At 37.5% G+C, this 12,084-nt stretch overlaps 1 protein-coding gene across 1 annotated transcript in view; it reads right to left on the reverse strand.

The window, feature by feature from the left end:
• Window positions 1–12,084, reverse strand: part of ARFGEF2 (ARF guanine nucleotide exchange factor 2) — a 79,417-nt gene that overhangs the window by 3,860 nt on the left and 63,473 nt on the right. Inside the window, exons 31-38 of the mRNA XM_019756154.2 lie at window positions 9,918–10,053; window positions 9,023–9,161; window positions 8,862–8,916; window positions 7,493–7,607; window positions 6,576–6,706; window positions 2,936–3,104; window positions 1,838–1,976; window positions 118–235 (exon numbers count right to left, since the gene is read on the reverse strand). Coding sequence (XP_019611713.1) covers window positions 118–235; window positions 1,838–1,976; window positions 2,936–3,104; window positions 6,576–6,706; window positions 7,493–7,607; window positions 8,862–8,916; window positions 9,023–9,161; window positions 9,918–10,053 — 1,002 coding nt within the window. The remainder of the gene's footprint in view (window positions 1–117; window positions 236–1,837; window positions 1,977–2,935; window positions 3,105–6,575; window positions 6,707–7,492; window positions 7,608–8,861; window positions 8,917–9,022; window positions 9,162–9,917; window positions 10,054–12,084) is intronic.

A 12,084-nucleotide genomic window follows, 5' to 3' on the forward strand; every position in this document is an offset into this window, starting at 1 on the left:
ATCTAGCATGGTGTTACTTCTATAACCATCCCTGGAAGAATTGAGAAAATAGTTACCTTGAACTCTTGAAGAGCCATCCCAAACCTACACCCTAGTGGAGACAGAGTTTTTCTTTACCTTTTCATCGTTTATTTTGAGAGTTTTTGTTAGAAGTAACAGCAGGAGACTTGTCCAGGCCTCCCGATGGCTTTCGGAGTTCACCGTAATGAAATAGGCAAGAGCTTCACTGCACACACTAGAAGAGTCAGAGAAGAGGAGGCATATCAAACAAAAGATTGACAGTTCACATTCTACTGGAGTAGAGAATTCTTGATTCTTGCAATGACTATTTACTGAACACCTGCCCTGGCTGTGCCATCTAAAACGAGTCGCTGAGACTCAGTTTCCTCCACTGTGAAATGGGGATCAATAACGGTACCAAACTCAAGGGGCTGTTGTGAAACGGGGGTGTCAAATGTTAGCTGAGCTCATCAGACCTGGCACACAGCTACGGCCGTGTTTGCAGCACAACAAGTACAAGAGTTTATTACCCATACTTAATTACACACTGCCTTTCTCTTCTCATCTTACATAAAAGTGCTAATTTTTTAAAACATGTTATGCTAAAAACATTTATGTATGTCTTTAGAGACACTTTATGAGACTGTAGGTAAGTCTCTTTGGGGCTTGATTTAAGTTGAAATGAGCTACTGGTGTCCCCTTTAATTCCTTTTTCAGTTTATGACTTGTTAAGTCATGTATTCTTACTGCAAGACAACTGAAAAGTGCATAAAATTATAAAGGAGGAAAATACCCATAATCCCTTCATCCTAAGGAACACATGACAGTATTTTGGCATATTTCCTTCCAGCTTTTTTGTCTATGATTTTTTAAAAATTACTGAAAATCATAAGTATGTAAAGCTTTACATCTTTTTTTTCTTTTTGTGTTGAAACATTGATTTTTCACATAGGAAAATTATTTTTTATAAACTTAATTTTTAATGGCTGCAAAATAGAATTCTAATATACGTAATACCACAATTTAGTTATCCATTTCACAGTTGAGCTGTTTTAAATGTTTTCTTTTTTTCTTTTTGTAAGTCTGCAATGAGTATTCTATATAGGAATCCTGGTTCCCATTTCTAAGATATTTTCTTAAATAGATTCCATAATAGTAGAATTACTGACTCAAGGAAAAGGGAATGAACATTTTAAGGCTCCTGATGTATAATGCCACTTGATTTCCAGAAAGATCCCATCATTGTTCACTCCCCACCAACAGTACAGGAAAGTCTCATCACACAGATGCACAGGAGCAGCACGGAGTGTTAGTGTTTTTAAGTCTTAAAGGAGTAAAAGGAGGCTCAGACATGAGCATCTATCTAGCTCACAGGTGTCCAAGAAGCTGCATTGTAAAGATCTACTCTCCTCTCTGGGCATCTCTCAATGACGTCCCACTGCCTCTCCATTGCTGCATTTCCACATGATCAAAGTAAGTACACCCTGGCATCCATAGGATTCTGATACAGTCCTCGTGGAAAGGAGGAATGATGGTATGCTAGAGCTGACATTGTTCTAAAGAACTCCAGGCTTGCTGACTGAGTTCAGAGCATTTTGCACTGCTCATGTTTTGGTACCTTAAGAAACTTATGAATGAAAGAAATGAGGCTCTGACCTCTTCGGGGCACTAAGAAAAGTGAAATAGAAAAGTCACCAAACACAAGGAAAAAACATGGAAAACAGCTTGAGAGGGAATCAGTGTGTAGACATTTTTCTCCTACCCTTTTCAAATTCACAGTATCGATGCACTTTTTGTACTTCAGATAAGAAATTTAATCAGAAACCAATCTCCTTACTTTAAAAGTCGCTGCTGTATTTCTTCCCAGGAATCCCTGCGGTTCTCATCGACGTACATTCGAAACAAGATCCTCAAACAACATGCCAGGCTGCTGGTTTCTTGTTTTAGAAGATTGGGTTTAGATTTGCCCTTAAAACCTAGAAATCAAGTAGTCAGAGAAAATTGTGCACATTTATAGGTTAATGCTGAGAAATCATGTGGGAACCAAAATAGTCACTTTAAGCAATACTGAAATATTTTACATTCTTAATACAGCTTGTGATATCAGACAAAGGCAGTTGTGACAGCTCAGCCACTGTATAAGATACACTTCATTCCTCACTGACCTGCACTGTTCTCCACTTAGACTCCGATCACTGGCCGGTGAAGCCATTTGTTTCATTTTCTCAAGCGTAACGCTTAAAAATTCTAGTATATTGCAAGATTTTTTTTCACAAAGCACACATATGAACACATTTTCCTAAACAAAGCAGTACCAATCAACCAGATGTGTAAACCACTCTCATAAGCAAAACCTTATAGGGAAAAGGCATAAAACATCTAGATATTTCAGTCAGAGAAAAATGAGATTTTAATATTGTGGGTTAAAATAGGCCTTTGGGGATAAAATTGAAAAAGTAGTAACAATATAAAAATTACATAAAGTATTGCTTTTGTGCAAAGTTCAAAAAATGAGCCTCCCACCATCACCCCAGGATTTGTGTATTTATTTTTGGAGGTGAGGAACCCCTAAAAGCCTCAGAAAATGTATGAACGCTTTGTTTCTCCTAGACTACCACATTTATTATATCATATTTATACAATTGTAATCTAATGTAAAATTTCTCGACTTGCTACACCAACTCAATTCTCTAATTTTCAACTGGTTTTTCCATCAAATACTTAACTGAGAACCTCCTGTGTACTAGGCAGTATTTCTGGTGCTGGGATGAAATCTATCCTGCATTTCCTTTCTTTCTCCCTCCAGCATGAAAATACCTGGTAAATTACTCCAGTACTCCAGTTATGTTTATACTATGAGGAATTTCTCAAAGGCTTTAATGTGTTCGGATGATGACAGATGTGGCCACCTGTCCTGTCTACTGTGTGTCCTTACCTGCTCGCCACAGGACAGTTCGCTGCTCATAATTGGAGTTAAAAGCCTTTGAGAATGAATGGGACTCCTGCAAGCAGTCCAACAGCTTGAAGAGGTGCTGGGAAGACATGCACTTATACATGCCCTGATCCTCTGTCTCTATGTGGATATCTGCATCCAGCGTGTCTTGCTAGATAGAGAGGGGAGGATAGGAGAACTGAGTCAAGAAGATGGAGTGGTTTTGGACATTGTAGTTATCAGATAAAGGCAGTCGTAACTCCCCAAAAGTCATCCTCTGTATATGCTATGCTTCATTCCTCAACAGCCTGAACTATTTTCCATTTAGACTCTGCTCTCTGGCTAGTGAGAGAATATACTGAGCTCTTGCATGATGGTGGGTTCTGCTGGCTGAAGTTTTAGTTTTGTCAGTAGTGCCTTCTTTGCATGAGCAGAAGTGTGTATTCCTCCAATTATTTCACTGTAGGGTTGCACTGTCCTCTTCTTATTTTATAAAGAAATTGGAAAATGAGACAATCTAGATGCAGTATATGTGATAGGAGGTGTAAGTCTCAAAACATACTTGGCTGAAAGACAGAAATTGTTAGGCAAAGCCCAAGTGGCATATTTAGCTTCAACAGGTGATTAAAGAACTGAAGTTCAATAACTGTGTTTTCAAATGTGAAGAAAAAAACTCATAAAAATATGTATGAAATGCTAGAAAATTTTCTTGAACATGTTGCCTAAAACGTGAGACATAATTAGAGATTTTATATTTATTGAGCCCTCTATAAGCCATCTTCCTTATAAGCCAGAGGTTACAAGAGGATAAAAGGGGCAGAGTTTGCACTATTCTCCAAATTGATCTATATTCAACACAATCCTTATCAAAATCCCAGCTGACTTCTTTGCAGAAATTGACAAGCTGATCCTACAATTCAAATGGAAATGCAAGTGACACAGAGTAGCCAAAATAGTTTTGAAAATAGAGAAGTATTTGAGATCTTGCTTCCTGGCAATGTCATCAGTTTGGCTCTAATTAAACTCTTATAAAAATTTGAAGGAAAAAAAAAAGGAGCACAAAGTAAGAAGACTCACACTTCCCAGTTTCTGTAAGCCACAGTACGCAAGCTAGTGTGGAACTGGCATAAAGACAGACGTATAGATTAAAGGAGCAGAACCGAGAGCCTAGAAATAAATCCTTACATTTATGGTCAAGAAATTTCCCACATGGGTGCCAGGACAATTCACTGGGGAAAAATAGTCTTTACAACAAATAGTGCTGCGACAACTGGATATCTATGTGCATAAGAATGAAGGTAAATCCCGTCTTCCATCACATAGAAAAATTAACTCAAAAATGGATCAAAGACCTAAATGTAAGAGCCAAAATTATAAAATTCTTGAGAAGACATAGGCTTATATCTTTGTGACCCTGAATTAGGCAATGCTTTTAAAAATTTTTTTTTAATATTCTTTTTTCCCCTTCTTCCGCCTCTCCGCCCTCCAGGTTCAAGCCGTTGTTTCTCAGTCTAGTTGTGCAGGACACAGCTCCCTGGCCCATGCTGGTATTATGAGCCTTGTGCTCCCCCTGGCTGAGGCAGTCAGTCAGTCAGCCGCTCACAGCAGCTCAGAGCTACCGGCCATTCATGCAGCCACGGCAGCACTCAGCAGCCTAGGGCAGCTCACGCCAACCTCAGGCTGCTCATGGCAGCCCAGCTCCAGGGAGAGCTGTTGTTGTTCACAATCTTAGCTGTAGAGGGCACAGCCACGTGGGAATTGAACGGGCGTTGAACAGGCGAGCTCAGCGTTAGGAACACAGCGCTCCAACCACCTGAGCCACCGGGCCGGCCCAACAATGCTTTCTTAGATATAACATTAAAAGTACAAGTGACTAAAGGAAAACAGTAACTTGAACTTTATCAAAATTAAAAACTTCAAAGGACACCATCAAGAAACTGAAAAGACAATACACAGAATGGGAGAAAAATAGTTGCAAACATATGTCTGATAAGGGCCTACTATCCAGAATATATAAAAACTCAAAATTCAATGATAAAAAGATAAACAACTCAATTTAAAAGTGGGCAAAGGATTTGACTAGAACTTTCTCCAAAGATACAGAAATGGCTAAGATGTACAAAAGATGCTCAACATTTGTCATTAGGGAAATGAAAATTCAAACCACAGTGAGATACCACTTCACACCCACTCGGATGACCACAACAACTTTTCAAAAAGACAATAACAACCATTGGTGAGGACATGGAGAAACTGAAACCTTCGTCCACTGCTGACAGGAATGTAAAATAGTGCATTTGCTTTGGGAACAGTCAGTCAATTCCTCAGAAGGTAAACACAGAGTTGCATATGACCCACCCAGCAATTCCACTCCTATATCCTCAAGAGAATTAAAAACATATGTCCACATGAAAACTTGTACACGTGTGTTCACAGCACAATTATTCATAATACATGGACAATGGAAACAATCCAAATGTCCATCAAAAGGTGAATGGATAAATAAAATGTGGTACAGCCATACAACAATATTATTCAGTTATATGTAAAAATAATGAAGTACTGAAACGTGCTTCAATTATGATGGATGAACCTGGAAAATATGCTAAGTTACAGAAGCCAGACACAAAAGCTCCCATATATGATTACATTAATATGAACTATTCCCATCGGGAAAATCCATAGAGATAGAAAGTAGATTAATTGTTGACAAGAGTTGGAGCGAGGAGGGAACGGAAAGGGACTGCTAATGGTTCGGGCATTCCCTTTTACAGTGCAAACAATTTTCTGGAATTAAAGACAGTGGTAATGTTTGCATAACTGTGAATATACTAAATATTGTACACTTAAAAATTAAAGAAACAAAAAAAAAGACAGCCTTTGGACTGGATCTGGCCCACAGATGTATTTGTTCATCAGTAATTATAGCACTTAATAAGCAGGCGGTTTTCTGTATGGAAAAAAGTCTTGATTCTGGCTCTATGATAACATTATTTATCATAGCTTTATGGTAAATAAAAACTGGAAGACTGTCATGACTTGACCCCAACAGCAACACGCCCCTGGAGCTGGGAGGTGGCTGAGGACGGGCCGGGCTGGAGCTCTCGGCCACAGTCCCACCCACCCAGCCTGCCGCAGCACTCACGGGACCTGCTAGCCCAAGGCACTGAAGTTTGCAGTCCACAGTGTGAGGTCACTGTCGTGTTTTGGACTCAAGTCTCTGTTTCCAAGGAGGCTGTGTACACAGAAGACTGCAGATACAAAACAAAAAAAGGGGACCTTCTCAAGGAAGAACTGGTATCTTGATCCACATACGTATTATTTCCCTCTCAGTTATTTATGGTTAAATTATAGAGCAAATATTAGGAATAGGCCCTGTGATAAGTAACAATCAAGGTGGTGGGTGGCATCTGAGCAGTGTATGCTGGTAAACTGGCTCACTGGGGAATGGAAAAAAAAGCAGCCCTGATGTTTAGCGTTTGCTGATTTCTGTGGTATAAATATTCTCATCGTCGCCAATGTCAGGCGACCAATATGATGGTGAACACGGGGGTGGGAAGGATGAGCATGATGTACGAGCTGGCTCCAGCACACCACTGCACCCGAGCAACCTCCCCGCGGACAGACGCCCTGCCCTTGTTACCTGGGCAGCAACCATGTGCTCTGCATCTTCCTTTTTGCTCGTTGCAGGATAGAACACGATGTTGTCAATGGTCTGGATCAATTCCAACTGGACCACACACTTGATGAGGAGGCTGGCAAACAGTTTCTGATCTATATTAGATGATAAAGATTAACCCTAATAATGACTCAGCCAGTACTGGATAAATATTCACTGGGTTCCTACAATGTGGCAGGCACAGTTCTTGATGCTGTGGCCGGACAAAATGAATAAGCTGGATAAAAATCCCTGCTCTCATGGCAGGGACAGGTAACAAACAAGAAATTCAAGTATAGGATAGAGTATGTCAAACGAGGAGGACATAAGGCAGGGGTGGAGATAAGGCAGGGTGGGGATGCAAGTTTAAACAAGCTGGTCAGGAAAGGTCTCTCTGAAAATGTGATATTTGAGCGAAGATCTAAAGAAACTCGTATCCAGAAAAGGGATCCCTGACACGTAAAGAGCACCCCCAAACCATTAAAAAAGAGCAACAATCAATACAAAATGAGCAAAGATTATGAACTGATAGTTCACAGAAAATAAAATAGAAATGGTTCTTAAACACATGAAAGCTCTTTAGGTATTGATTTTCAATGATCTCTAAGATATACTACCAGTAAGTGAAGAAAGAATAATGCATAGTATTCGATAATTTGCATAAAAAGGAGAGAATTCATAAATATAGATAATGTACGTGTGTGTGTGTGTGTGTATGGATATGCATTTCTTGTATATGAATAAGTGTCTCTGGAAAGGTACATAAGAAACTGGTGACTCTGGGTGCCACAGGGGAGGGACTGGCTTATCATGTTTACCCTTTTGTACCTTCTGAATAACTGAACCATGTAACTATGTTACCTATTTAAAATAAATGAAAACAATAAAAAAAGTGGCCTTACTTGCATATGGTCTCCCTTTCCAGCTCTCATCGGTCGGGTTAGAAAGTTGGCTCTGGCCTCTCTCAGAGGCATTTTTATCAATGCTGCTTAAAGACTGGCGGTCCAGATCCACATCCTAAAAGTAAACCAGAGAGAAATACAACGTTCACTACTCTTCATGCATAATTCAGTACCTGGGCAGAGAAGTTCCTGTTTTAACACTGAGACCCAACCTGAATTTAAGTGTCTTGCTCAGCTTGAAGTAAAATTATACTGTGTGCTTAATGTGGCACTTCTCAGAAACTACGTAGAAGAGATTACGAATTTCAATTATTTCTTTCCTCCTTTAACATTTCACATTTTCTTATTCTACTTTAGAGGGCATTTCTCGACATATTAGGATTTAACTATGAGTGTGACCAATTTTAATGAGATCAAGTTAAAAAATAAACTAGTGCAATAGGTAGCTTTTTCAAATTGACAGTAGAAGACGGAATTAAAAAACAAAATGTTTAAATAAAGGGCTTCGTTGTTACATCCCAAATGCTAATATTACAAATCCCTTTGTAAACCAAAGTCTTTTAAAGTGAGACTTGAATTAGAACTTTATGTGGTTTCACACAAAAATCAGGACTACTATTTAGGAGGGTAATAAGAATAAGCACTCTTTATTTAGGAGGGTAATAAATAAGAATAATTACACCAAAGTGTTATTTATGACAGTGGAATGCTACAATTGACCTGTCCAATAAGGGAGAAGTCACTAAATAAATTATAATAACGTGCAGCCACTGAAAAGGCTGTTCTCAGAGAATATTTAAGAATACGGAAAAATGCTCACAATGTCAAGTAACACATTATGTGCCAAGTAAGCCCAAATTTCAAATGTGTGAGTTACATGTGTTCAGTCACATAAATAAAAATGAGAAATGTTTTGTGGTTTTGGAACGGGGTGATTTATTTTCTTAATACTTTCTGTAATTTTTTAAAAATATGTAAATGAACACATGTAGTTTTTAGATCCTGTATTTTTTAAATTTTATTTTATTGGGGAATATTGGGGAACAGCGTGTTTTTCCAGGGCCCATCAGCTCTAAGTCATTGTCCTTCAATCTAGTTGTGGAGGGAGCAGCTCAGCTCCAAGTCCAGCCACCGTTTTCAATCTTAGTTGCAGGGGGCGCAGCCCACCATCCCATGTGGGAATTGAACCCGCAACTTTGTTGTTCAGAGCTCGCACTCTAACCAACTGAGCCATCCGGCTGCCCCTAGATCCTATAACCTTTTTTACTCACCTCCCATCAGTAAAGCACAAACTCTTTGGGCTGCTTAAGTTTTTAATATAATATGAGATCAGAGAAAATACAACAACAACAACAACAAAAAGTCTTACCAAATGTTTTTCCGATGAATCTTCCTCCATTCCTACAGGCCTCCATGTCAGCAAACTTGAGGGAAAGCAAGAGAAGAAAAATGATCAATGTGAATGGCAAACCAGAGCTTTAAGACACACTGAACATAGAAATAAGTAACAATAATCACATTAACACTTACACGTGTGGGATAGTTGTTTTGAAAATATCCAGCATACAATTGCATGTTTCATTCCAGACATCGGGACTGAATTTCTCTCCATTGGATATCACTAAGTTTTCTAAGCAATTTGTACCTGATCGAGCCAACTGCTCGTTATCTGCAAAATAAAACAACATCTATCACTAAACTTCAACAGCTGTTTTAATTCCATCCACATCACTGATACTTCATATTATGAGGTGGAGACTATGTAATTGGTGGGTTTGTAGGCTTTCAATTAATGAACCATTGCTACACACAGTGTTAACATTTTTATAGTTTAAGTAGGCTGTAAAGAGGTAAAATTATTTATCATAGCTTTACTGCTAGGGATGGAAGAAGGTCAACATTTTGCTACCCTAATTAACTGGCTTCTTGTATGAGAAATGGTAAAAAAGATGGAAAATATTAGAATAGTGTTTCTAAAAATTTAGTCACTCAAACACTACTCTTACCATATCAGTATCAACTGTTTTATCATTTATTTTAAAACGGAGTCACTTTTTGAAAAACTTAATTAAGCTTTGTCCTCGGCCAAAACTATCTATGGGATCCAAGTCTAAGGTGCTATGTGCGTATTTTTCCTGATACATACTAAAATAAACACATAAGTACTCAAACAGAAAATGTTCATTGAAGAAGCTGTTAGATTTTGACTCCCCACAGTACATTTTAAAAACATTTCCTTATAGAAAATTTCAAACACATACACAAGTAGAAAGAATAGTATAAAATACAAACGTACATCTTTTAAAATATAAAAATCACTATATACCACCTTAAAGAAATGTTTTATAAACTGGACTGGTTGGGAGATTATTTTTATAGTTTTAAGGACTATGTCAAAACAATGATTCCTAGAGACGCAGAGTACCTTGTTTTACACACCACTGCAACTGTGCAAATACATCAGAAAGAAGGACTTCATTCAAAGCTTCGTAAAACTGGGTAAATACATCACAAATAGCATAAAGTGCGTGATTGCAAGTTGTTGTCATCCACTCGGATTTCTGGAAAAACAATATAAAATAAGAGAGTTTAAAAGCTACTTTCCCTGCAGTGAGATGGGCACTCCCAAACATCACTGCCAAACTGTTCTGGAAAGCAAATTGGCAGTATGTATCAACAGGCTTAATGATGTTCATGTCCCCTGATGCAGTAACATTTCCAGGAATGAATCCTAAATAAACAATCAAAGATTTGTGGGTGAATGTTGTTTATCACACTGGTATTTACATACTGTAAACACAGATACATACTAATGTCCAGCAATGTGGTGATTAAACTGAGTACATCCATCTGATAGAACATTAAACAGTCATTCAAAGAGTCACAAAAAGTTTTAATAATTTGGAAAAAATGAATATGAGATTATGCGAAATACACCATAAATTAAAAATTTAAATATTAAAAATAATGCTGAGTCAATATTTTTCAAAAAAAACATATAGAAATGACCAACAGCTACATGACAAGGGAAATGCAAATTAAAACCACCATGAGCTATCACCTCATGCCTGTTAGAATGGCTATCATCAAAACGACAAGATATAAATGCTGGCAAGGATATGAAGAAAAGGGAATCCCTGTACTCTAGTTGATGAGATTGTAAATTGGTATAACCACTATGGAAAACAGTATGGATACTCCTCAAAAAATAAAAAATAGAACTACCATATGATCCACTAAATTCTACTTCTGGATATATATCTGAAAGAAACAAAAACACTAAGTTGAAGAAATATCTGTACCCCCATGTTTGTAGCATCATTATTCACAATAACTAAAACACGGAGACAACGTAAGTGTCCACCAACCAATGAATGGATAAAGAAAATGTGGTATATATACACAATGGAATACTATTCAGCCATAAAAAAGAAGGGGGATGCTAAGTGAAATACGTCAGACAGAGAAAGACAAATACTATATGATTTCACCTTTGTGTGGAATCTTTAAAAAATCCAAAAAAACAAACTCAAAGAAAAAGAGATAAGATTTATGGTTACCAGAGGTGGGGGGTAGGGAGTGGACGAACTGGATGAAGGTGGTCAAAAGATACAAACTTCCAGTTATAAGATAAATAAGTACTGGGCACATAATATATAATACAACATGATGACTACAGTTAACACTGCTGGATGGTATATTTGACAGTTGCTAAGAGAGTAGGTCCTAAAAGTTCTCATCACAAGGAAAAATTTTTTTTTCTTTTTTCTTTAACATCTATATGAGATGATGGATGTTAACTGATTGTGGTACTCATTTCACAAAATATGTAAGTTAAGTCATTATGCTGTACACCTTAAACTTAGTCAGTGCTGTGTATCAATTATATCTCAATAAAGCTGAAAGAAAAAAGAAAAAATGATGGTGTAAAATGATCAAAAGACATATTCAAAGAGATTTATACAATTCTGAAAAAGAAAAGGGTTGCTAAGTAAGATTTCAAAACTGGAAACCACAAAGGAAAAAACTGATAGATTTGGTTACTTAAAAGCTAAAATTTTCCAAAACAACAAAGAAATGAGAATAACAAAGTGGGCAAAATCATCTTCAATTTATGTAAGGCTATGCTACATTATTTTTATATTAACTTATAAATCAATAAGAAAAAGGTCAATCTCCTGATAGGCTAAGGCTATGAAAAGGCAATTCACAGAAGAAGTGCAAATGATCAATGATGTGAAGGAAAATATGCAACCTTAATAGCAATTTAACTTCTCTAACGTGATTTGGCCTATCAAGTTACCGATTAGAAAAATATGAAGAGCTAGAGTGGGTATGGAGAAGCAGGAACACTCATGCATTGCTGGCAGAAGAGTGAATGGAGCTATAAGTGCATTTGGAGGTCAACTTAGAAGCACTATCAAAAGCCTCAGTAATGTGAAGCTCCAAACCCAACAGTCACACCACCTGTTCTAAATAAAAAAAGAATGAGTAAAAGTGTAGCTGCAAAAATGTTCATTTCATTGCTGTCTAAAGAAAGAAAAATTGGAAATAATTTTTCATGGACTATGGAACATTCACAGGTAAGAATG

This window comes from Rhinolophus sinicus, linkage group LG13, assembly GCF_036562045.2.
Source record: "Rhinolophus sinicus isolate RSC01 linkage group LG13, ASM3656204v1, whole genome shotgun sequence".
Classification (NCBI taxonomy): domain Eukaryota; kingdom Metazoa; phylum Chordata; class Mammalia; order Chiroptera; family Rhinolophidae; genus Rhinolophus; species Rhinolophus sinicus.